This window comes from Pteropus alecto, unplaced genomic scaffold (genome assembly GCF_000325575.1).
Source record: "Pteropus alecto unplaced genomic scaffold, ASM32557v1 scaffold79, whole genome shotgun sequence".
Taxonomy (NCBI): Eukaryota; Metazoa; Chordata; class Mammalia; order Chiroptera; family Pteropodidae; genus Pteropus; species Pteropus alecto.
In genome coordinates, this window is record NW_006494612.1 from 11419851 (window position 1) to 11447470 (window position 27620).

A 27620-nucleotide genomic window follows, 5' to 3' on the forward strand; every position below is an offset into this window, starting at 1 on the left:
GTTTTTTCTAGTTAAAATCGATTCCTATTGTCTTGTTAAAAATTAAACTTTCAAGAAAATTGTAGATTCACATGTTATTTTAAGAAAGAATACGAGAGAGACCCCATTTGCCCTTTACCTAGTTTCTTCCATCGGTAACAAAACTATAGTACATTATCAGGATATTAACATCGATACAGTCAACATACGAGCATTTCCATCCCCACAAGCATTGCTCATGTTGCCTTTTTATAGCCATACTTACTTCCTTTCACCCTGCAAGACCACTAATTTAGTCTACATTTCTCTAAATTTGTCATCTCGAGAATGATATGTAAATGGAATTATATGGTATGTAACGTTTTCTCACTCAGCATAATTCTCTGGAGATCCATTCAGATCGTTTCACATATCAGCGCCCATTCATATTCATTGCTAAATACTGTTCCATGTACAATTTATTTAACCATTCACCCAGTGAAAGACATCTGGGTGGTTTCATTTGGGGCTATTATAAATAAAGCTGCTATGAACATTCATGTATAGGATTTTGTGTGAACAGAGTTTTCATTTCTCTGAGGTAAACCCAAGAATACAATTGCTGGGCATATGGTCCTAGCATGTTTAGTTTTATAAAACTGCCAAATTGTTTCCCAGAGTGGTAGAGTAGTCTGTTGTCTTTTATTACAATGAAATACATATTCATCATGATAAAGTAAGAAGATACAGATAAGTACTATTATACACTGGTACTATTTTACAGTGCATATATATTTTTACAGTACACATGTATTTTCATAAAAATTTAATTACAACGTACTTACTGCTTTGTTACATGCTTTGTACATATACATTTCCTTGTTATTTAATAGCTATACATAATGTGAATCTGAATGAGTGGTTCTCAACTCTGGCTATGCATTACAATCACCTGAAGAGAATATAAAACATAGCTGTGCCCAGGGCCCACCCCAGGGAGCATTGTCCTGATTGGTCAGGAGCGCAACCTTTTAAAAGCTTTTCAGGTGACTCATCACATATCCTAATACACAGACAGAGTTGAGAATCACTATTCTACAAGATTATTTTTAATGAATATATAGTATTCCATAGAATAGTTATACTTTATTTAATCTAGGGTTTCTTAACCGTGGCACTATATATATTTTAGATAAGATGATTCGTTGTTAGGGGGAGGAGACCTGTCCTGTGCTTTGTAGGATGTTTAGTAGCATCTCTAGCCTGGACCCACTCAATGCCACTGGCAGCCCCCCCAGTAGTGACAATAAAAATTGTTTCCACACATTGCTAAATATTGAGAACTGCCGAGTTAACAATCCCTAATTATTGAATTCATATTATATCTCTTTTTGGCTACTATAATTTTTAGCTAATAAAATTTGGGGAATTAGCTTATACTAAATCTTTGCTCACATTCAATGTTTCAATGCTTTTTAATAATTTCAAAAATAAATGTCATAATTGGTTTATTTCATTTCTACTTTGAAATAAAGATTTTAAAAATAATTTGAGAATCCTATTAACCAATTTGGAACTCTGCATAGAGGCAATATTTGCAAAACCCTGTTAATATTATGGCAACCAATATTAGGACATAGACGAATGTTTTATTTCTTTTCCCCATCACTCTCATTGTACTTACAGTTGATACTACACACTTATCCTGAATAAACATTGCCTTATACTATTCTCTAATTGTTTCAGGAACAATAGTATTAATATTTGCAAAGAAGTAAGCTCAATACTCAATTTAAGTCTAAAAATTAAAAAAAAAAAAACTTTTCTTTGGCTTAAACAATTTCTTAAAGAATTTTTCAAGGGATGTTTGAATTTACAGTCAAATTGTCATTGTTTGGAAAATCCAGGGTTTTTTTCCTCCAGGGCTCAGTTCACTGCCTCTGAAATTGCCTTGGGCTTGCTTCCCAGATGGGAGGCTCTTCATGCTGTGCAGAGGGCAGTTCTGAGTGCCTTGCAGTTTCCCACCACAGCCTGATGGGCCAACTCAGAAAACTGATTTTTAAATAATACCAATTGGAGGTACTTTTATCATTAAGAGAAATTTATGGTCAATGCAAAAATCTTGGTGCATTTTGCAGAATTTAAAAACGGTGATGTCAAATGATTGTGTGTGTGTGTGTGTGGTGTGTGTGTGTCTTTGGCGGAGTGAGAGAAGGTGGTAATATTTTTACATATCTTCTTTAGAGAAATGTCTATTTAAATTATTCATCCAGTTTGTCCTTTTATTATTGAGTTGTAATATTTCTTTACATATGCTAGATACTAGACCCTTATCAGATATATGATTTATGAATATTTTCTGCCACTTTGTGGTTGTCATTTTCTTGCTAGTGTCCTTAGAAGCACGAAAGGTTTTAAGTTTGATGAAGTCCAATTTATTTATCTGTTTATACTTTTAAAAACATGGAAGGAATCAAGTCAGTTCCACCACAGTCTTTGGGCCACCAAGTCTTCTCTGGTGGTTTCCAACACTGATCCTCTACAGGGCTGTGTAGTAATGACTGCTTGTTTCTCTCATTGTCCGCTCTAAGGGGACGGTTGAAAGTCACAGCCTAAGGTCAAGAAGATTCAATTCAGTTGGGAGTGTCTTTACTATATGAAGAGCATAGCGTGGAAGAGATTTTAAGCCAGTAACTCTCAACCTTGGCAGCACATTGGAATCACCTTAAGATATTTAAAAGTACCGATGCTTGGGTCCCACTCTCACTGATTCTTATCTAAGTGGTGTGCAGTGCAGCCTGGACATCAGCTTTTTAACGGCTTCCCAAGTAATCTTAGTTTACAGTCACAATTGAGAGCTACTGGTTCAGACTTACCTTATGTGGCTGAAGCAAGTGGAACTAGGACCAAAGAATGAAGATTATAAGATTAAAGATAAAGAAACTTTGTTAACAATTAGTTATTCGAAAGTGGAAAAGCCAGGGCTCCCCAATCCCCAGGCTGCAGACTGGTACTGGTCTGTGGCCTGTTAGGAACTGGACCACACAGCAAGAGATAAGCGAAAGAAGCTTCATCTGTATTTGCAGCCTCTTCCCAGCACTAGCATCGGCACCTCAGCTCCAGCTCAGATCATCAGGCATTAGCTTCCCAAAGGAGCACAGGTGCCTGGTGCCAGAAAGGTTAGGGACTGCTGGAATAGACTGTCCTTGGAGTTCCACTCGCTGGAGGAGCTGGTCAAGAATGTGAGAGGGGTGGCGCAAGGGGCCTCACACTTCACAGAGAATTGACCAGTGACCTCTGAGATCTCATTTGGTTTTACTACACTTTGCAGTTATCATTTATTCTTTCACTTAATCATGATGTCTTTACTCCGAATCACCTTCTGGACTGGTTATAAATATCTATAGGTTTCAAGGGGAGGGCTATTTGTTCACAGATGTTGCCTACCCAGGCAGAACTAAATGATTAAATGAAGCTCTCCTGCCCAACATTGATTATTTGCTTTTTCTCACTTTCCACCCTTGGAAAAAATCCATTCTCTTCCCCACCCATCAGTTAACTGTCTGCAGCTTCTCTGCCTGTTGTGCTGACTGCCATGCTGACTGGGCAATACAACCCCATCCTGGGGAAGCAAATGACCTACTTCTGAATTAGACAATCTGCATGGTATAGTGTTCTTGCAAACTCTAATTTTACAAGACTTTTGAGAAGTGGTGATATATTTCTGTTCTTTATTACTGACAACATTATTGAATCCAGAACAGTAAATCTATTGCAATCCATGGAAAGCACAGGAAATAAGCTTTACCGTCCCTCAGAGACCCCCTAAAGTCAAACGCAGGAAGAGATTTACATGGAAGATTTTCAATTTGATAGTATGTTGTCTTTATAAGATCAGAGCTTGATCAGTTATAAGCTCTATATCCTTATACTTATTGTATGAACAAGGACACTTTTGAAATTGAAAGGTTATTAGTTTCCTGTGGCTGCTGTAATAAATCACCACATACCAGTGGCTTAAAACAACACAAGCTTATTATCTTACAACTCTTGAGGTCAGAAGTCTCAATGGGCTAAAATTAAGTGTCGGCAAAGCTACGTGGCTTCTGGAGGCTCTGGGGGTGAACTGTTTCTTTGACTTCTCCAACTTCTGAAGGCTAACTGCATTCCTTGGCTTGTGACCCCTTCATCTTCAAAGCCAGCAGTGTAGCATCTTCAAATCTGTCCCTGACTCTGACTCTTCTGCCCTTCTTCCACATTTCAAGTCACTCATGACTACATCGGGCTCACCCAGATATTCCATAATTTCTCCATCTTAAAATTCTTAACTCAATCACAACTGCAAAGTCCCTTTTGCCATGTAAGCTGACATACTCACAGGGTCCGGGGATTAGGATGTGACCATCTTTGGGGGCCATTACTCTTCCTACCACAGCAGGACTCTTCCTAATTACAGAAGACAAATAAGTGTAAGTTGGCTACAAGCCGGGCCAGCTGGGATGTGTAGATGTGGTCTTTAGAAGTTACATCTGGACAATGAAGACACATTCTCCACCTATAGACGCCATGCTCTATTGAATTTCCCAACTGGTTTTTAAAGTAGTTCTGGTTACCTGCTAATATGTGACTTTAACAAAGAAAACACTAAGTTGTGTGGGGAGGAAATGAATTGGGGTGAGAATGTTAATTCAGTATCTACAGCATGAAGTGTGAATCAGCACTATGGAGTAGCAAAACGAGCATGGACTGCAAAGTCAAAGGAGTCTAGATTTAAATTGTGCCTTCTGTTTACTCTTTAAGTACTTTGAACCATTTTTTTTTTATTCTCCAAACATCAAGATGATGTGATTTGCCTTATGGAGTTTTTGAAAGGTTCAATAATTTATAAATGGTGACCAGTAATGATGTACTTCTGATTAAATATATGACTTAGGGTTAGTAATCTCCATCCTTATTTTTAGGATACTAATCTTATTTTAAGATTTTGTAACTAGATGTAGCTTTTAACAATTTTGTGCGAATTTTCTCTTAATCTTTGTTCGAAAAGACAAAACCGGGGTCTCGTGTCAGATTTTAGAAAATATTGTATCAGTCATTTTCAATTAAATTCCTTGATTTCTTCATTACTTACATATAGTTTTTAGGTAATAGACCTAAGTACAAAACATTCAAGGTTTGTTAAAATAAAATACCAAAAAATTATTTCGTGATATGCCATCATGTGCTAAACATTCTATAAAAAAATAGCAGCCAATGTTGAATATATAGGATATTCCCTTTTGCCTGATGTTTAAAATAGAAAATGGCAACTTCATACATTTTGCTATTACCTTTTCAAGGTTTCATATTGTCACAGAATTGCTGTAATAGTTAAAGTTGAAAGTAATTTCATAAGCAGAAATTATTTTTGTAGTTTTATCAAAATTAACAAGAAATTGAGAAAAAATTAAGCATTGTAAGTTCTCTCCAGATCTCCTTTAAACACTCTGCTTAGGCCATTGGTTTGTATGGTTCCCCACACTGAACAGCATGAAACCACACGTGATCCTATTGGAAGAGGAATATTTTAGGGCTGCATAAAACTTATACTCTTACCTCAGAAAAAATGTTTTTATCATCCAAATATCCACTTCTGCAAAAAGGGGGATAAGAGAGAGTTCAAAATCATATGTCCAAGAAGGCTACTTTAACTATTCTGGGTAACGTGATTCATGTGAATGTTATAGAATTTCATCTGTATGTGTTCATTAGAAAACTTTTTGCATGTTTTAGTTTCATCTTTATACCAGATAAATTTTTTATAATTGCTGAGTTATTTTTGACACATAATCAGAAAAGTTTCTTACACTGTCAGCTGCCTACTCTAGTAATCTGAATTACATCCCATGAGGACAGGTGTAGAGTTCATGATCCTTTCTGATCTTCTCTGTCAGCCTCTAAAAATTACATCACACATGTGCCAGTTTCTCTTACTGGTGTTGTTGTAGGTTGTTGTTGTTTTTGTTGTTGTCATTGTTATAAGAGACTTGGCAAGAAAGGTTTAAGAACTCTAGACATGAGGCTAATTTAATAATATATTATTAGGCACTAAGTTTAAAAGAAATTCACTCAGCAAATATTTATTCTATGCCTTCTCTGTGCCAGGTACTGTTCTGGTGCTTAACTCTTTATTTCTAAATAAAGATGACAAGAACATCAAAAATCACTGGGCAGATTAATGCAAAGGATAACATTCCAAATCACTGAAACTCGACTTGACCAGCAATCTGAAGCATTCTTAACATGCAAGTGCCAATGCCAGAGATTTTGCAGAGACTGCATTATGAGTGGAATCTTTCATTAGCTGTGGATTAGAATCTGGAGCCAGGCAATCCTGTTGATGCTCTGTGCCAGTGAGCAATTTCAGTAACAGAATTGCAGTTGAAAAGCCAGGGCAGGCAGCCTCAGCCTGTGGCAGCTGATGAGCAGAAAAGCAACATTACACATCTTATTTATAAAAGTACTCCCATAAGTAGCTTATACATTTCTTTTGTAAGAGTGGCATCTTAAGAGGCTATGAATTCTAAGTTCATAGTACCTAAATATAATAATAAATGGGTGATTTTTAAATTAATACTTAGCTTTTATAACTTTTTTTCCTATTTTTTAAACTGTCAGTGGTGAGTAGAGAATTGGCAAAACTGGCATCACTGAAGCCCCAAAACATTTCGCATGAAATACCACGGTGACGGAGCAGGGAATGTTTGAACATGGTTTCCTTCTGCCTGGAAACTTAGTACAGTGTCTTTTGAGGTTTCCATCTTGATGAATTAGTTAGGGTAAGTATTGCTAGCTTCTGCGAGTGGAAGGGAGCACTTCCCAAGGAGCCCTTTAGGATCCTAGGCTCCTTCCATCTTGTAGCTCTGGCATCCTCTAAAGCAGGGATAAACAAACTATGAACTCTGCACCAGCCCCATTTTTTGTAAATATAGTTTTATTGGAGCACAGCCATGCCCATTTCTTTATATGTACTATCCATGGCTGCTTTTGCCCCACAATGACTGCATTGAGTAGTTGTGACAGAGACTGTATGACCCACAGCCTAAAATATTTACTATCTGGTCTTCTAAGAAAAAGTTTGTTAGCCCCAGGGGTAGGCCCTTGGAGTCCTCTGCAGGGCTCTCTGTGAGACAGCCTGGAGACTTTTATGGTCGTGTCTAGAGTGGTGTACGTAACATCCTCCCCATTGTACTGGCCAGAACTCGGCCACATGGCTGCACCCAACTGAAGGAAGGCTGGGAAATGCAGTCAAGCTATTTGCACAGGAAGAAAAGAAACTAAATTTAGCTAACAAACAGCCAGTCTCTGCCACATTAGCAATTCCTGTTCACCGGAAATTTTAGAAGGGTTAGAGAAGTTGGGGGTAAATTGTGAGGCAGGTCTAGAATTATAGCCAGAGAGCAAAATTTCTTCTACATGAATCTATTCATAAACTCCACATCACAGATATTTTGAACTCAAATCATCAGGACAAGCTGTAAGGAAAAATGGAATGAGGTCGAGGTGTTGCAGAAGGTTCAAATGGAAAGGCGTGTGGTTAGACTGGAGTGTGGCCAGAAAAGCCTGCCAATTGTCTCCTAAGAGAATGCATGGGATGTGTTTGTCACCAGAGTGCATAGTCTGGCCCCCTCCTGAACACTCAGACACCTAATTTTGTCAACAGACCTGCATGGATCTATCTCCCATGGACCAGAATATTAATGATCCAGGCTTACAGAAATCAGAACATCAGTTTGCTAAGATAAAGAGCAAAGATTGGCTCAAGTATTAAAGGTTGAAGCAGAGCCAACATTCTATACATCTCCAGGGGCTACCATGGATGGTAGTCTTTTTTTCAACTCTATATTTAACATTAGGTTTGAGAATTTTTATTTACTGTCTTCTATGGAAAATAATTAATACTGTTCCCTCATTTCCTGACTTCTGTTGAACTGTTTTTACATTTTCAACTATTTTAATAGTTAAGTTCTATCAATATAATCCCTATGGTATTTAAGCCATATTTTCCTACTTACTACATTTGCTATATCACCAGTCTCTGAAATACAGGCTCTTCTTTTCTGAATTCTTTATTTTGATTTATCTCTTAGTTGACAGGATTTCATCACTATTGGTATTGTCAGGAAGAAGTGCTGCTATGTATGGTTGTACAGGCAGTCCACAGTGCAATTGGTCCATTTATAGGTGATATGTTCCAGCAAATGGTAGTCAAGTGCCTTGAAGAAAGGGAAACTTTACAATTACTATAAAAGTGCCAAGTGGATGAGCGGTGGGGTTTTCAGGATGTGTCTATAGGGGCTTTATTTCCCAAGCCTTTGCTTCCTATATTAGTATTCAAAGGATAACTAGGTTACATTTTCTTTTTCTCGGAACCTTATAGATATTGGGTTGTTTTTAAATTGAGTATTATACCCAGTTCTTTTCGATCTTATGAGTAACTAGATTTTATTATTATTATTATTTTTTTTTTTTTTTGCCAAAAAAAACCCACAAGTGTCATATCTCTGGGTTCTTTTTATTTGAGAATGTTGCTGATGTTTTTTACACTTGTGGGTCAACTTGGTGTATGACCTATCCCACTACCAGGGGTACAATTCCTTGGTAGCCTTGAATTGCTCCCCCAATTCACCACAAAGCCCCAGGTAATGGCAAACACCAAGGAACCCCCTGCCTCGTTGAGAATATGAAAAAAAAAAAAAGAGTTTCTCTTCTTGAGAATGGTTTCTTGATTTTTCCCTGGGTTAATCACCACTTAATCAGTTCTTTCTAAATGGAAAAGAAATCTGAAAAGTATATTCACCAAAATGAGAATACGAGTCCAAGGGTGGGCAGAATGGCAGAGTATTGCAAGCCTGAGCCCAAGCTCCAGGAGCAGACCACCTGGGTGTGAATTTCAGCTCACTCCTTACCAAGGGGTCCCTAACTTTTTATGCTATGAGTCCTCTGGCAGTCTGGTGAAGCCTGGAGATCCCTTTCACAATGTTTTAAATGTCTAAAATAAAATGCATAGCATTACAAAGCAGACCAATTGTATTAAAATAAAGTTATCAAAATATTTTAAAACGTGATGATATAGTAACATATCAGATCACAAATCACAAGATCTGGAAGCCCATATAATAACTACTGTCATTTCAAAGCAGTGATGAGTGTAAGCAATATGAGAGAGATCTGCAGCAGTTATAACATGACATGAAAACGTGTGATTTCTATTAGCGAGAACATCTAAGGCACTGATAATACTAATGTAGCTCCTTGCTTACATTTATAATGAAGAAATGCCAAATGTCAGTTAGAGGTCTAGTGAAAATAAAAATCCAGGTTTCTCGTCCAGGTTTACTCCCTGAATTCTACAAGGAACCTCTGATGCTACTAGCTATACAGCCTTGATCAAAAGTTACTTAACTTCTCTAGATTCTTGTTTCTTCATCAGCAAAACTGAGGTCATGTTAGTGGATGCTATATAACTGGTATCATCAAGGTCCCTGTATAGAAATGAGATACTGCAGCATCTGACACAATGAACACTCAATAAATAATGCCATTATTGAGGATAGTAGATTTTCAGTGCTTATATTTCATGTTCTTCACACTTTTCAGAATTGCATAAATTACATGTGGCTGAAACAGTATATGAACATTTGTTATTTTTACAATCATATAACGATAAAGTTATTTTCAGTTCAAAAATACATAAAGCTAGCAGTCCCCTCAAATAAAAAAGGAAATCTAATTACAAATCTCTGCCATTGACAAAATTGCAACCAGACCCTGGTTGATTAGAGGGTTCTAAATGGTTCATTCTTGGTTTTCATCAGCAAACATGAACAAAGAATTAAGGTGTTTCTATGTGTTTGTTTTCTTCATTTTTATGTAACTAAAACTCTTCATTCATAACATTGCTAAGCACTAACTTCGTCATATACATAGTTTTCTTTCATTTCAATATTTGGGGATGTAGTTTTATTTTTAAAATATATACATTGTAAACTATTCTGTGGGGCTTCAAACTTAGCAGTGTAACTCAGCCTAACTTGAATGTAAATCTGGTTGCCAGTTTCAAATTCAGTTACTTCATGAAACCAGACATTTATGTACAGGAGCGTACCTATTTCCCTTTGCTCTGTGACAATCTCAGCAGTTATGGGTTGTATTTGTGTTTCCTTTGAGTATTAACCAGTTCCACCTTTAACTGAAAAGATTCACTTTGTATAAGAACTAAGCTCCAGATGATAGGGGCCATGCATGTCTCCTTCTTTGCTAGATCCCTGGTATCTAGGACAGTGCCTGGCACGATAAGGGTTTAGAAATTATTTATACAATTAAAGAGTTATTTCTATAAGAAACATTTAAGGTTAAACTTCAATTTTCTAGGCTGAACATTATCTAGGAATTTTCATATAAGAAGAAAAAAAAAACTTTTAAATGATGTAGACTCTACATTTCAAGTTGATGAAACCAGCTAAAAAGTAAAAATTTTATATTCTACAATAGCAAGTCACTGTTTTGATTCATTCTTTGATTGAACTGAATGACTGCTTAGGGAACATCTCAAGGGAACACGAAGATTAAAAAGCCAGCTTAATGCCATTATAACTATAGACAGTGTCACAAGGGAGTGAGAGAATAGAATTCACATCAAGGTTGAAATTTTGCTAAGACATTTATTCTAGTGATAGAATAAAATCATATCTAATATTTAGATTTATTATTCATAAGTCATCCCACAGTAAAATTGTGAAATGAGTCATTTTCACATACTATATTATTGTAAGTATATCTATATTTGTTGATGTGTCTACATCCACAGGGGTCAGAAAACTGTTCTGTAAAAGGCCAGCTTATAAAATATTTTAGATTTTGCAGGCCAGACAGTCTCTTTCACAAGTACTCAGCTCTGCTTCAGACATGGCTGTCTTCCAATAAAACTTTATTTATAAAACCGGGCAGCTGCTAGGTTTGTTAGTTTACTAACCCCTGATGTAGACTATAACTTTCCATGCAAACTTTTCCTTAGGTCTTTAGCATCAAGAAACAGCCAGTTTTCCTCTGCCAAGTGTGTCATTAATAATGCTGCTGAAAGCTATACACAAAATGTTACAAACGTCTTTGCACTTCAAGCGTGCACACTTGTTTTCAAAGTTAATTGTAATAATTTCTACCAGTTTTAGAATAAGTGAGGTGGCTGCCTTCTATTTGAGTTTTTAGTGGCATCTAAGATCACATCTGTTAGTGTTATTATAAGGATATCTGTGGCCTGCATACAATAGAGTGAAATATCTTCAGCTTATTGGTTTATTGTTTTCTTTTTACATAAAGGAATGAGGGGAAGGGAGTGTCAATGCAACCAGTAGCCCTGAACTAAGCTGTGAAAGGGAAAGGATATTAAAGCCACAGCTTGCAGAAGAGGATGAAGCAAAGGCATCCGGAGACAGGGAGTGAATTCTAAACTGATTTTGTACATACAGCGTGCCCCAGAAGAAACAAGAATATTTGATAATAACAATTATATTATCAAAATAACTTTCCTAGAATCACATGTCCAGAGAAAAGAGACCATTATGTACACAGCTAACTTGACAGTAAAGAAGGTCCTTTCCTAGTGACAAATCTCTTCACAGCTTGGTTATGTCTAACCATTCCCATAGGAAAGGTGGACACAGCAGTGGTTATACAGAGAGAGTCACATAAGTGGTCATGGCTATATTAGTTCATGGATGTCAAATGTAGGAGACACATCTAGATTTTGATTTTTTAAAATAGATTTCTGTAATAGTAACATAACCCCAGTTCACATTGTTTTAAAGTCTTAAGACATTACATACTTTAATTTTATTTTTATACCAGGTACAAAGTTTAATTCAAAAGAGGAAAAAGAAACATTTTTTTTACAGCAATCCATAGATTTCAAGGATTATACAATACTGTGAAAATGTAATAATAATGATGTGAGATTTTATTATGGAATAACTATATATTCTGGGCCCAATGCCAATACTTCTCAGTGATATTCTGGAATTAAAAAGTTCATGTTGAGGGCTATATAAGAGAAGATGGAAGCTATTCATCAGGTACCAAACTTCTTATTTTTTAAAGAATTGATTAATCATTAAAACCATAATATGATTTCTTCCTTGATGGCTGCGACATCGTGATGTTCCTTGCAATAAGTTACTTGTATATTTATTTCATTTTTCTGTCTCTCCTGCCACTACCAGGTAAATGTAAGAGGAGGAAATAAAGAATTCCAATGTGGTTGCAGGAGAGCTCGTTTTTCATTTTGTCAAGGAGTTCCCCGCCCTGCAGTCATAGTAATATTTCTTGATGATCATTCATTTCTGTAAGTTAAGAAAGAGCAGCTTCCAAGTTCATCAATAATCCACTAAGGTTGTTCCAAGATATGTTGAATGTAAGCTGAGTCCTTCCCTGTGCAATAGAGATATGGATTGCCCTTAGAAGCTTCAATATAGGGAACAGAGGAAACAAAAATTACATTATGATGCAGTAAACTGTGCAATTAGAAGATGGGAAGAGGATTAGGTGGAAGGTCAAGGCCTCTGGGCACTGTGTCAGCTGTCATTACAGGACCTCGTCCTAAGCACTCTACTAAACCTGCCCATACCTCTGCTTCCTCTGCTCCAAGATGTTCAGTGTGGCACTCCCTACTTTTCTGAGGAGTCACTGTTTTGAAAATGCAATGAGATGATATGCAGGTGCTCCTCAACTTATGATGGGGTTACATCCTAATAATCCCATCATAAATTGAAACTGCATTTAACACACCTAATCTAACAAACATAACAATTTAGCCTAGCACATCTTAAATGTGCTCAGAACACTTACATTAGCCTACAGTTGGACAAAAGCGTCTTACACAATGAATACCCTGTAGGGTGTGGGAGGTTTACCCTCATGATCGCATGGCTGACTGGGAGCTGCTGTTCGCTGCTGCAGCTCGGCATCATGAGAGAGTACTGTACTGTATATTACTAACCCAGGAAAAGATCAAAATTCAAAATTTGAAGTACAGTTTCTACTGAATGTGTATAGTGTTTGCACCATCATGAAGTTGAAAAGTTCTAAGTCAAACCATCATAGGTCGAGGACTGTGCAAGAAAATATGAGAAAGTAGACAGTGGCTTTGTTTGCTAATTAAGATTATCATATTCAGTTTAGAATTGTTATTAATTGTAGGGTTGCAAGAAAGGAGACCAGTGGAAAAATGAGAGACCTTTATAGATTAAATGTTGACAGGAATTATACCTACAACAACACACAGTTTATGCAAGTATTATAGATCAGAGGTTTCCAACGCCCGGGCTGCAAACTGGTACTGGTCTGTGGCCTGTTAGGAACCAGGCCACACAGCAGATAGTGAGCAGCGGGCAAGCAAGCTAAGCTTCATCTGTATTTGCAGCTGCTCCCCAGTGCTAGCATCACCACCTCGGCTCCACCTCAGCCCATCAGGCGTTAGATTCTCATAGGAGCACCTGTCCCTGGTGCCAAAAAGGTCGGGGACCGCTACTATAGATGTTAAGTGTAAACCTGTTTAAAGAGATGATATATGAACATGGGGCAATAAATGCACCATGAGAAATGCTTAGAAAAGAATCACATACCCTCAGAACAATCAGCTTCAGTAATTGAGACTCGGTCTTAATTTCTCTCTTCTTCACTCCCCACATCTCAACCATTAGCAAACTCTGTTGATCCTCCTGCAAATGGATTGTCTTCTATTTCTGCTGCCATCATCTTAGCTCAAACCACCGCTATCTCTCATTTAGACCATTACAATAGCCTCTTGCTCTTTATTTACTTCTCTCTACAATTAAACACCCACCAGCAGCCAGAGTGATCCTTTTAAAACACAAATCAGATTATACCCCCTTGCAGTACTTTAATACTTCTCATTGCATTTTGAGCAGAATTTAAAACCCTACTGACCTCTAAGGGCCTAACCACTCTTCCTAAGTGCCTGTACTCCTATCGTTCTGAATTCTACCTGACTCTTGCCCACCATGCTGTGCTTCAATGTCTTCCACTTAAGAAGAGGGTAGAGAGATATTCATAGCCTCCTCATGAGTTATGAAGAAGGTGAATAATGTAAATCCCACCAAAGAGTGCCTGGTACAAAGTAAATACTCAACTGTGAGTTACTATTAAGTATTAAGCATCCATAATGTTGGCTGTCCTTCCAGTCCTAGAACTAGCTGTGTCTTTTCTTCGTTGGGATCTTTTCTCTTCTGTCCATCTGGATTGTTTTTCCCCCAGCTCCTCCCATGGCTGCTCTTTCTGATACTTCAGGTATCAACTTCAGTGCCTCTTCAGAGAATACTTTCCTAATGATCTAAGTAGCTCCCACCAGATTCTCACATCAGCCTGTCACCTGTTTGTTTCCTTCATAGTATTTTCCAAAATCATGTCACAGATTAATTCCTTTAACTTATTTTTAGTTTGTCTCTCACAATAGACTAGAAACTAGGAGTGGAGTTATATCAATTTTATTAATCATTGTATTCCCAGCACGTGACACATAGTAGGAACTAAATAAATATTTCTTGAATGGATGATGATGAGGTGGTAATTAGGGTCTTAGCTCAGTTATTGAATGAATAATTAATTACTGATTCTATTAGTTTAATATGACTGCTGTAATAAATTACCACAAAATTGGTGGCTTAAAATAACAGAAATTTATCCTCTCACAGTTCTGGGAGCCAGAACTCTGAAATCGGTTTCACTGGGCTGAAACTAAAAAAACTAAGGTGGCAGAGATGTGCTTTATTGAGAAGCCCTAGGGGAGAATCTGTCTCTTTCTTTTTCCAGCTTCTGTGGCTGCCAGCATTTCTTGGCTTGTGGCTATATCCCTTCGGTCTTTAAAGCCAACATCTTAAAATCTCTCTCTACTCCATCTTCACATCCCCTGCTTCTCTGTGTCTAAAATCTCCATCCACCTCCCCCCCTCTTATAAGATACATGTGATTGAATTTAGGGCCAACCTGAATGACCCAGGTGTAATAGTCTGCTCAGGCTACCATAACAACATAGCACAGGCTGGGTGCCTTAACCAACAGAAATTTATTTCTCATAAACTCAGAGGCAGGTCAAGTTCCACTGGGTTGTTTCTGGTGACAGTTCTGTTCCTGGCTTTCTGATAGCCACCCTCTCATGTATGGTCACATGCCTTTCTTCCATGTGTACGTATGGATGGGGAGGGGAACTGGGAGAGAGAGCTCTCTAGTGTCTCTTCTTTAAGAATACTAATCCACCTTTATGGCCTCATTTAACCTTAGTTACTTCCTCAGTGGCCCCATCTTTAAATACAGTCATATTGTGGTCATGCCTTCAACATACAAATTTGTGGGGAGAGAGGGAGCACATAGCACCCAGGAAAATCTATCATCTTAAAATCCTTTACTTAATCACATCTGCAGAGACCCTTTTTCCAAGTAGAATAACTGATATTCAGAATTTCCAGGGATTAGGATGTGGATATGTTTGGGGAGGGGGCAGTTTTCAGCCTACTGCACCAACGCCGCAAAATGAATTGCTAAACTTATACACATGGATGCTGCAACATGACATCTGTTGATGGGGAGTAGTTGCTCAAAATTAGCAAACAAGGTAAAGCAGAATATGAATTTTTGAGGATTCCTGTGACTTCTATAATTATGCATCATTGTAAGAAAACACAATATAAATAAGTCCAAACGCTAAGCCTATAAACCAGGGGTTTATTATTTGCGTTGACAAAAAACGCCTTTCAGTCCAGTTGGATTGAATGTTGTGCTCTTCTTTCAAATAGCCAATTCTATAAATGCATGGACAATTCAACTTGATTCATAAATGATTCAGAAAAGGCTACCGAGGAAAGTTTTTATATCTTCACTTTAACATTTACTCTTTGTGATGTAAAAATAACTATAGCTGACATTTATTGAACATTTACTATGTGCCAAGCTCTATTATTATCCTTAGTTAACTGATGGGTGACTAGAGGCATGGAGCCATAAAGATCTTGTGCCAGATCACAGAACAAGGAAGCAGCAAACAGAGATGCAAACCCCAGAATCCTGACTTTAGATTCCATACTGTGAACCACCACTTGATATTCTCTGGAAAATATTATTAAACACCCCATTTTAAAAACTCACCACAGAGAGAAATTGTTATGAAAGTTTACTTCAGCATCATGACCTTTAGTATAACAAATTTTCATGTTACTAGTTGTATTAGGGTTCTCCGGAGAAATATAACCAATAGACTGTGTGTGTATTTTGTCTATATCTATAGAGATAAAGATAGAGATTTATTTCAAGGATTTGGCTCGTACTATTGTAGATGCTGGCAAGTTCTAAATCTGAAGGGCAGGCCAGCAAGCTGGAGACCCAGAGAAGAATTGATGTTGGAGCTAATTCCAAAAGTAGAATTCTTTCTTGCTCAAGGGACCTCAGTCTTTTGCTCCTAAGGCCTTCCACTGATTCAGTGAGGCCCAACCACACTGAGAGTAACCTGCTTTAATTAAGTTCTACTGATTTAAAGTTAATCTCACCTGAAAAATACCTTCACAGCAACAGCTAGCCTATTGTTTGACCAAATATCTAGGTACTGTGGCCTAGCCAAGTAATTAACTATTGCATAAAATTAACTATTGCAAGTCTATGCCTTGTCAGCTTGGCACCTATGTGCACATCTCCTTAAATCATACTTAATCTCAAAATAAAGACAGTAAGAAGGTCATACTTTTGCTTGTCATGATACAGCTATCCCGCACACAACTGAAAACACCCTAACATTTTCCCCAGAAGAGGATGCAAATGTCTTGGAGGTGTTCCCTCTTCTCCTTGATATCTTGTAACTTAAATTTTATAATGTAAAGTTAACAGGACTTAAATACTATGATGTAAAATCAATACGTCTTATATGATAAGGAAATAAAGAAGACAAAAATATTTCACACACACATGCACACACATGCACAAACATATTCGTACCAAAATAAGGAGTAAATACTCGTGACAATTACAGCCCTCTTTTCTATAATTGGTCATGGAATTTAGCTGGCATTTATAACTACTATCTTCTACTACTGCTTTCATATTCCATTTATCCTCATCAAGCACCTCAGCTGGTCATGGTTCTTTACCTGGTGGGATGACTCGACCTTTATTTCTGAATTCAGTCCTGCCCGAATTGGGTTGTTGAAGTTTTCCATTGGTTTTTCACAGGGCATGGTAATATTAAGAGATACCTAATGAATCTGTATTCCAGAAACTCTTCTTCTACCTCCATTGTGATGTGTCAGACCAATTTCCCTTTGGTAACCAAGAGCAATCACCCCAGCCAGCGCAGTAACAAGAATTCCCTTCTTTATCTGTTGATTGAGAAGCATGAGGACCCCAAAGTGACTGGGTGGCAGTCTTAACTTTCAGTTCTATGGAATCATCGTTGTGTCTCCTCATTGGAAACAGTCTTCCCTTTGGAACTAAGACTTTTAGATCAGCAGAGCTTAAGGTTGCAGTGACAGGAAGCAGAATTTTACTAGGGGATCACTAGGGGTAGTAATGAGTCAGGCCACTCCCATTTCCACCTCTCGATTCCATTGTAATGGAACAAGGGTACTTTGAGATGTGTTGAGCAGCAACACTACCACCTCTATAAACTATCTTTCACTAGCTTAAAATTAAGTCTCCTGAAAAATCACTTCAGCCCTGTGTGCACCTCTGTGCTGTGTGGAGAGAAATTAGATGTCTTGTGATGCAAGAGTCAAAACATGAGAGTGAAGGCCACCTCTCAACGTACCTTGCATACAGATGTAACCCCTTTTGACACATGGGAAGGTGACATATATAATCCATCCAGCAGCCTTTGTTGTAACTGGGCCTATAATTAAACACTCCCACAGAGCGGTCCTCTTTTATTCCATTCCTGGTTTGGCTATTATGATCTTTTGCTGGCATGCAGAGAAAAGATATCTGCGTGAATGAGGATTTCTGTCAATTCATCAAACCAAGTGAAAATGTCTGTTTGCCATATAAAAGATAATGGCAGAAATCCATTTTTAGCTCCCTCTTGCTGTACTCATGTGTGAAATTACCCACAGGGGAAGATATTTGCCTGTAAAAGAACCCTATTGGCTTCAGATGTGATTGACTGCACAAATTATACTGCCAAATGAACTGGTTGTTCAAACCAAACACAAAGCCTCATAAACTAAACTGAGATTGCAGTAGGGGGCATAGCTTGTCTTTGGGTGAAGTGACATAATGCAAAGAGTCAAGGGCCCTGGTTTCTTCTTCTCTCCTTAACGACATGATGTTTGGGTGATAAATTGTTTCCCATATATTTAAATCTTAGCCATGCCTTGGTTTTCTGATATGGACCATTTGGCACTTTGACTAGGGCACTCATTGATTTATTTTCCGTGTTGATTAGATAAATTTGTTATTTTCTCTCTCCTAATTGGAGAAAGAATGGGAGGTGAGGGATGAGGTTAAGTATGCTTGGTCTCTTAAAGATAACCAATTTGGGTGTTTGTCAGTAGAGTGTGTTCCATGCCCACATTTGGTATTTTCCATGCTGTGACCTAGAAGAAAGATATATTGCAATATTTAACCATAGGGATTTAGCCATTTTTTTTTCTAAAAAAAAAAATGAGGAAAATAGAGGGAAGAAGAGAAATAAGAGGAGGTAAGAATAGGAGGCAAAGCAATAATAACGTAGTTCCAAAGAATTTGAAAAACTCTGGCCTCTCCAGGCAATTTATTTCCAGTTCAGTAAACTCAAAAGCAGGACTGTTGCATTTTTAATACTGTTAATAATAATAAAAATGATTTTGTTAGTTTAGTGCAGAGCCAGAATTAGGAGGTCAAGCATGAACTTGTTTATGTTGGCATTTCTGCGGAGCCAGGTCTGTCTAGGCTCCTTTCCTTGAATAGCAGTTGGCTCAGACTCAGCAGCCATAGATCAGGACCAAGCGAAGCCTTTCGTCAAGAGATCCCAACCAGGCCCCAGCTTACAGCCTGTCCAGCAATGACCAGCTTCCTCTGGTTCTGCTTCCCACCATTCCACTCCCAGGCTCAAGGTGTGGTCCACAGCCCTCTGAGACACACAAGGCTACCAAGAGATGTGTTGTCATTGCTGAGCTGTCCTCTCTCTCCACCTTAGGATACACAGCAGAGTGGCTTTTTCCCTTCTAAGATTGTTGCTCAAAAGGTCTACCCTTCAATCCACATGTAAAATGGGGACTCAAGAGAGATTTGGCTCCCCAAATCCACTTATATCAGCTCATCAGATTTGGACTTAAAAACACTATGGCAGCATTACATTTAATTGTGATTCACTCCTTTAATTGGCATTTTATTTAGTCACTAATGGGTCTTTAAACTACCCTGGTACCTAGAACCTCCAAACTTTGTAATTTGATTCTGTTTGAAGCAGAATTGGGCTTATTTATTCCTCCTTGGTCTAAAAATCAAGGTTAGATGTGCCAGTTGATTTATCTTTCTATATGCATTTTATATCACAGAGCATAAGAGCACAGGGAAGAGGATTTTTTTTTTTTTTTTTACATTGCAGAGTATTTAGGACAGTTTTACAAACTTAATTAAAAGTTTATCTTTTCCCAGGCATAACTTGCCTGCTGAAATTGTCAGGCCAATCTCCCTACATAATCTTCCCAGCAGCTCTTGAACTTCACACTTACCAGCCTGTGCTACATAAATTTAGGAATGACCAGTCACTGCCCTTTATCTTTCTACTGACCTATGGTTGCACTGACTGCTGGAACAACTGCTAAGTTTGCAGATTCCCTCCTAGATGTCTTATGCTAAAGAATTTAAAACATAGAAAGGTTTAATTACATCTATACCTGTTTAAAAGAATAAGCGTGAATAAGAACTAGAAAGGAAATTATTGTGGCTATATATCCTTTGTTTATATGAACCACCTCCACATTAAAGCCAGGTCTTAGAACACTTAGAAATATCCTCGAATTCATTTCTGAATAGCTTCCTTATTGCAGTTCAGAAACCAATTGCAACTCTTAGCATTATCATGTTTCCAAATGGCATGCCTCTTTAAATGGCAGACTCGAATCCAATAGATCCCTCTTATTTGGGCAAGATGACATGTTTTGGAGTTTTAGCAATAATGTCATCCTTGAGCTGTGGTCTGAGATATTTAGTATTTCCTTTCTCACCTCATCATAGATAGCCTTGGGAACACATGAGTGCTTGAAAGTGCTGTACCTTGCTTATATGTCATACATGAGAAGTTTTCAGGAGAAATGTTCTCTCAGGCTCCTCAGCTTCTCCCAAGAAAAGTTCAGAAGGCAGATCCTATCAGGTCGGCGTAGCAACCCACAGGTGTGCGTGTGTGAGCGTGCCCGTACGTGCACACATGTGTGTGCACACAAAAATGAGAAACAGAATACATGCTTAATTTAGAATAGAACCATTATTTTTTGGTTATTCAGTTCTGCAGTTCCCTTTCCTCTTAGCTATTGAGAAATTTTCTTTACTGCTATCATTTTTCTTTCAAATTTGAACTTTTTATTTTCCCTCCTTGCAACCGGTCTTTCTCTTAGATTTCTTGGCTCTCCAAGTTGGATCTAAATATAAATATAAATATAAATCTCTCCTTTTTTCTCAGATAACTTCAAGAGTTTTACCCCAGTCTCATTGTCCTGTACCCAACTTTCCTAAGAAAGCTCACCAACTACTCTTTTCCTGGTCTTCCCTCTTCCTCACAACTGACATAGTTTCTTTTTCCCATTGAATATTTATGAGATGTTTTGGGTTTTGTTTTCTTTTTTTGTTTGTTTGTTTGTTTTGAGATAGAACTGTGGAACATCTCTCTTTTAGAATCTTTTTATTTTTTATTTTCTATTTAATCAAAATTAGTTATGATCATTAATAGGCCCAAGTAAAATCATTTGAGTAAAAATGACCAGAGTCCAACATCAAGCATGTTATAAAAACCATAATACACAGAGACATACAGCTTAAAGGGACTCTTAAAATTGCACTCCCCAGAAATGAAGGAAAAACCAAGCCAACTGTGTAGGAGTGGTAGATATGTATTTTAGTAAAAGTAGAGTTTTAGCCCAGAGTCATTTCATCTTTCACCTTATACCTCTCTGAGGACTACCCATATTTACCTCTGCTCACCCCTGTCATCTTCTTAGTCAAGCTAGGAAAATAAAGCTGCCCTTGAAAAGTGCTCTCATCCTCACGTATTCTAATTGATATATTTATAAATGTACTTTGAAATGTCTTTCAAACCATGCGGATTTCTACTTGTATAAGCTTAGCCTCATTAAAATCATTAGTCGATTAAAACTCAACTTAGATGTTTAATACCAAAGCTAAAATGAAGATTTGGCCTGTCCTTAATTGATATGTTGAATGACCCATTAGCTAACTAGTAATCATATTGAGATGCCAGCTGGCTAAGAGCTAGGTTTAATCCCTAGTTGGAGGTTAAAGAGCTTTGTACAGCCTTATCATCAGTCTTCCATGCCACCCCCTCTGGACAATGGCTTGTGTCCCAGTCAGATTGCTCTAAGTAACACACAGACATTCTCCTTATGTGCTGTGAGTGCTTTCTGACCCTTGTTAGCAAAGAGACCTGTCAAGATGGAAAAAAGCAGCAGCAAAGTAAACTGTGTGCAGTGTGCTAGTGTTAATTTAAGGTGCATTCTTTCTCATCTTCTCAAAGAGGCAAGTCAGATAAAATGCAGGCAGAAGTGTGTCTGTGGCACAGAACATAATGCATCTCCTGATGGGCTACAGTTGGCTGGGAGAGGACCACAAAGTATACTTCAGACATTTAAATGGAAATAAGAAGCCACTACCTGAAACTTGCCTCATCTGGAACTCAGAGATGGCTTTCAGTCTCCTTTCAGTGTTCCAGAGCCATTCCTGTTCTATTTGCTTAGGGAACTACAAATGAATATTTCTTTGCACATAACAAGTTAAGAAACTAGGACTATATAGAATTTTTTGTTTGATTAATTGGTTTTTCAAACAATTGCTCTATCAGTGTAAGTGCAGCACCCAGAACTGAGAACTGTCCTATTAGGTACACTGACTAAATTATTAGAACTGTCCTATTAGGTACACTGACTAAATTATTTTTTATAGCAATCTATAAAAAGAAAAAAAATGAAACTTTTTTTTTACTTTAAAAAAAATCAAACCTTCCTGTCATTATTAACATTCAATATTTATACAGATTAATCATAATGCTTGCCTTACTGCTCTCTTTTTGGATTTGTGTATTAAATAAAAACTTTCTGTACCATCTATTTATAAAATCTCTTGGATGACTTCTAAGATGACTCTGCCATGTAAAACTCCATGCTAGCTATATTTTAAACAATTTCAGATTGAATTCTGTATTAATTAAATGGAAATGCATAGAAATAAAGTACAGGTGTATGTGTTGTTATTCTGAAGCTATGTCCCAGGAAAACACTTTTTAGTGGATTTATCATTCAATTTGATGGTCCCATGTCCAAAAAAAAGAATAATTCAGGTATTATTTCTTACAATAGCAAAGGCATTTGCTCTACAAACAAAATGAATATTAAAATATTTGTCATAATGATCAAGTCAAAATATGGGAGCCAAAATCAGAAACTGAGAGGAATTCAAATCCTTTTTGCTGGATACACTGTATCAGATCTTTTCCTGTCCTTACCCCTACATTATTTCCATTGCCAAATTCTGTCCATCCCAAGATTATGAAACTTCCTATCCCAATTTACTGATCAACAGCTCCTAGTTTTCTACCGGGACCCTTGCTTTCTGCATCATCCCTCTCAATTCATTGTCCTGTGACTCTCCTCTGACTGATTCTGGGTGTGAAGATGACTTTTGGAGTCAACGATTAAGGATCAATACTATGACTTCTCTTTCAATGAGTTTTTGTTTAACATTTTGTGTATGAGAAATGACATTGAATTATGAAGTTTAAAGTTAAAAAATTTGAAATACATGATTGGTACAAGCTGAATTTTTTTTCCTTTCTTTAGTCTGAAACTTCTCCATAATTAAATCCTTTCATTCATTCAAAATTTAAAAAATATATAACAAATAACGTTTAGTAGATGCCCACACCATGCCAGACTCAGCACTTGACCCTAGTCAAGAAAGACACAATCCCAAGTCAAGGGACTATGAGAGAAAGGCAACAATCAATGATTATATAAGAATAATCATTGATTATAAGACCATGCTCTTAAAAATGACAACAAAACAATACCAATAATAATAACAATGAAGCCAGTATGACTTGAATGCTGGCTGCAAGGGAAACATTAGGATAAGTGCTTTATATGCTTTATCTAATTTAATCTTTACAGCTACTCTATATAGTAGGTACAGTTATTACCCTCACTTTACTGATCAGGAAACTTGAACCTGGAAAAGTTAAGAAACTTGTCCAAAATGACAGCTAGAAGGTAGAGCTGGGATTTTAATCCAGTTTATGGTAGCATGCACTTCTAACCTCAAAATGTCCATTTTTAATCTCTCTGCCTCCATATGCTGCAATTGAAGCAGGCTTAGATCTAGACCTGCAAAGCTCTTCACTTAAAACTAGAGAGGCATGAGCGAGATATGATGGTAAAATTAGGAATAAACCCATTTCATTTGCCAAAGTTTTAGATAAAGGATGAAGCTCTTGAATATAGAATTTCAGGAAGCAATTTTGGGGGTAGATAGGTTTTGTTGAGATCATACACAACAGTACTGAGTCAGCGGTCTTCTTTTCCTAACATTTTATTTTACAAGCAAATTCATGGATCAAAGAGTAAAGCACATTTAAGTTCCTTGAAAAAGCTGAATTAATTATTTCAAGTTAATTAAGTGAAGCCGTAACAAGCCGAGTGCAGTATACAAATCCATCTGAGGAAGTATCATCATATGATTTTCTTTCTAGAAAGAAAATCAGAAAGCGACCTTTAGTCTTAGCTACCTTGCTGTTCCTGCTTGATAGAAAGAGACAGAGAGAGAGAGAGAGAGAGAGAGAGAGAGAGGAAGGGAGAGGAGGGATGGACAGAGGAGGGGAGAGGAGGGTAAGAGAAGAGGGAAGGGGAGAGGAGGGGAAAGGAGGGAAGGAGAGAGAGGAAGGAGGGAGGAAAGGGAGAAGGGAAGGAGGGAGGAAACCCATCACCATGGCAGGAACTTTAGCCAAAGGACTATCTTTTCTATGTGTCGTTTTCTATTTTTGTTATTAAATCTATTGGGGTGACATTGGTTAATAAAATTATAAAGGTTTCAAGTGTACAATTCAATAATACATCATATGTATATTGCATAATGTGTTCACCCTCCGAAGTCAAATTCTCTTCCGTCACCATGTTTTTGACCCCCTTTACCCTTACCCCTCCCTCCTTTCACTTTGGTAACCACTTTCAAGACTGCCTTTCCTATTATAGTCATCTTTTAACTCTTTATTATGACCTTGCAACTTACTTCATACATTCTCTGGATACTTTTCCTGTTCTCCTTTCTTCCAGTTTCCAATTAGTTTTTGTCTTTTTACCAGTTTTTTAGTTTTTTAAAGTATGAGCATAAAAATAAAGTAAGAAACTCAAATTGATCTTTTTTTCCCATGGATTCAGGATGTGGTCAAGACGGAGACAATAGCTATTGACTAAAATGGAGATTTAATATGCCATAGTGCATTGTATTGTTTTTGTCTATCTGTACTTCTGCTTCTCCACTGAGACTATTAAGTCCTTGATGATGAGGATATGTTTGCATTTCTTTTTCTCCATACAAAGTTTTATGTTTGACATAGAGAAGGCATAGAAGAAACTATTTATTGAATTGAGTGAATGAATGAATGAATCAATCAATCAATCCATCAAGAGAAATGGCCACACATATTGTTACCTCTCCCTCCCCCAGTAACTACTTAAGTAACTTCTTCCAGTGTCAAGAAGAACAAGAAGTTCTGGCTTTTCAAAATTATATGTAAATTCTTAGGCATTTGTATAAACCAATGTCTTCTTTTTTTTCTTATAAAACTCTATGAACTGTCAAGCAAGTAGTTTAGGAAGAAAAATGCTGTGTGTGTGTGTGTGTGTGTGTGTGTGTGTGTGTGTGTGTGTGTACGTGCGCGTGCTTGCGTTTGATTTTGTTTTTACGATTAGTGGGACAAGATGGAATGCTATACTGTTTCTTTCCATCCAAGGATAATCTAATCTTGCAAAGATAGTCAATAACAGTTTCTACTGAGAAGACAAATAGTGTCTGAATTGGATTAAAGTGAAATAAGAGTGTCTTGATGCAACTGTGTCAGGGAGGGGTCTGGTGTTTATGGCTTCATTACAACCTTAAATGGAATATCTATATTTTCTTCTGGATTTAATGAAGCCAAAAAGAGCCAACTCTTTGTTGAGTGATATATATTGGAGATTTTTTGCTTTCAACTTGATGTATTTTAATTTGCGCTTAACTAGCTCTCCCACATCAGGTACTCACTGGCATTTTGGGGACAATTAGCTAAGTGTTCTTCGACGTTAGCCCAGAGTCAAGAAAAAAGATAAGGAGAATCAATAAGACCAACCCAGTTTCAGAAGAGAAAATTCACTTTCCATCAAGGGCTCTGGCCTGCTCACCAAACTGCCTGTTCTAGGAGGAAGCGGCTCTACTCTCGTCTCTCTGATCCTCATCAATGTAGGAGTGGTTCTGCTCCAAATGCTAACTGACTTTGCTGTTGTGTTTTTAGTTTTCAGGACTTTATCTCCTGTCTTTCTTCACCATCCTCATCGGACTGGTGCTCTACTCTTCCACCTCCACATACATAGCCCAGGACCCCCGGGTATATAAGCAGTTTCGCAATCCCTCGGGACCTGTTGTGGACTTACCAGCCACAGCTCAGGTGGAGCCTTCGGTCACCTACACCAGTCTGGGCCAGGAGACCGAAGAGGAGCCCCACGTCCGTGTGGCCTAGGAGGAGGCCCTCCCTACCCACTGAGGACAACTCAGTGGCCACGTGTTTGCCCATCATCTCTGTATTGTACATAGAGAAAGGTATTTATTAGGTGCGGTTTTACACAGATAGACTGCAAGGTAGCAAAAAGCCTTTTAAAAGCCTGTAAAAGGCACAAGCTAAACATCACTGGAGACACAGGCTCCGATCCACTTGACTTGGAGAGATGCCTCGCTTATGTGTATCCTGATCACAAACCCCCGCATTAATTACTGAGAAAATTTTTGAATCAAAAGCAAGTATTATTATGATGATGATGATGATGATGATTACTTGTATTATTATTGTTACTCTTATAACACCAAGTTTCAGGAGGATGTTTTGTACTCCTGATGGGAACTATTGCCAGACCCACATGTAGTTAACATAAATCCCATTTTTCTATGGCAAGTCACTTTTTAAGAATCACACCTTATTTTTTTTGCACAGTCCATATGAGTGCTGCATGCCACAGGAGCTCCACCCTGAGAAGTTTCCTTATCCTAGGGACCTGGTGGCTAAAGGTTTTCTCTGTTACCTGTTGGATTGCCTGCTCAATAGGTATTTTATGCTGTGACCCTTGTGGGGAGGGGCAACTGACCATATAATTCTCTATTCTAGGAATAGATATAAAACAAACATTTTAGCCTTTTATATTTTAATCTCCAATTACTCCAGGCCATTGCCTTTCTGTTGGGCCACCTGATTCTGCTAATCAAGTCCCTGTGATAACAGGATAAGGAATGTTTCATTTCTATGGCTTATAGGAAACCTCAGAAATAATATGATTTGTGTTTAGGGTAATATATTTTTTTAATCTTTCTGCCCCTCCCTAAATCCCCTCTTCAAAAAATGTATTTGCTTTTTTTTTTCCCTTAGATTTTTTAAGTGATAATATGAGAATTAACCAAGGCATTGGAAAAAGCCGTGATCCTCTGCCCTCTTAATTATATGACACCCTTTCTGAAATATTCCAGCATGGAAATTACCTTTGTTGTGGAGCATCGTTGGTTGTGTGGTCACCCAACAAAGTCAAGATGCTGATGTGGAACAGCCTATGATGATAGTCAACTGATCTGGTCACATTGTCGGGATAAAGATATTGCCAATGAGAAAGTCTGGCATTTTGGTCATATTTGGCATCCATTCAATAACAGAATATACCAACATAACATTCTTATGATACAGAGAATATTACAGGGTCCTGATAAGGTTTTGAGGGATATGTCACTAGTCTAATTTGTTGCCCTTAAAATAGCCCTTTTTAAAAATACAGGAAATCAAAAAAACACCACAGATCGCAATGATTTAGAGATAGATTCTACGTGTCAGTATGTGAAATAGTCTTTAAGTTTGGCTGGCTTCAGTAACATTCAAAAGGATCCTCGATGGTAGTTACAGGGTTTATAAAGGAAAAATAAATGCTAATGAAACCTTGGGCAATTCCAATCAATGCATCCTAAGCAAGCAAAGCAAAATACCAGAGAGGTCTCTGTAAAGTAGAAGGACAGATTGCAGCTTAGTCAGGATTCCCATAAAGCCTGAATGAGGCCTAAATATGGAGGCCAAAGCATCCCATGCTGTCAGTCAACACCCATGTGACCCCTCCACCTGCCCTTGGAGATGGGGAAGGAAAA

At 37.7% G+C, this 27620-nt stretch overlaps 1 protein-coding gene across 1 annotated transcript in view; it reads left to right on the forward strand.

Moving 5' to 3' along the window:
• SLC35F1 (solute carrier family 35 member F1) overlaps positions 1-25965 on the forward strand; it is a 170176-nt gene extending 144211 nt beyond the window's left edge. Inside the window, exon 8 of the mRNA XM_015600057.1 lies at positions 25741-25965. Within this exon, the coding sequence (XP_015455543.1) occupies positions 25741-25965 (225 nt within the window). The remainder of the gene's footprint in view (positions 1-25740) is intronic.
• The last annotated feature ends 1655 nt before the right edge of the window (positions 25966-27620 follow it).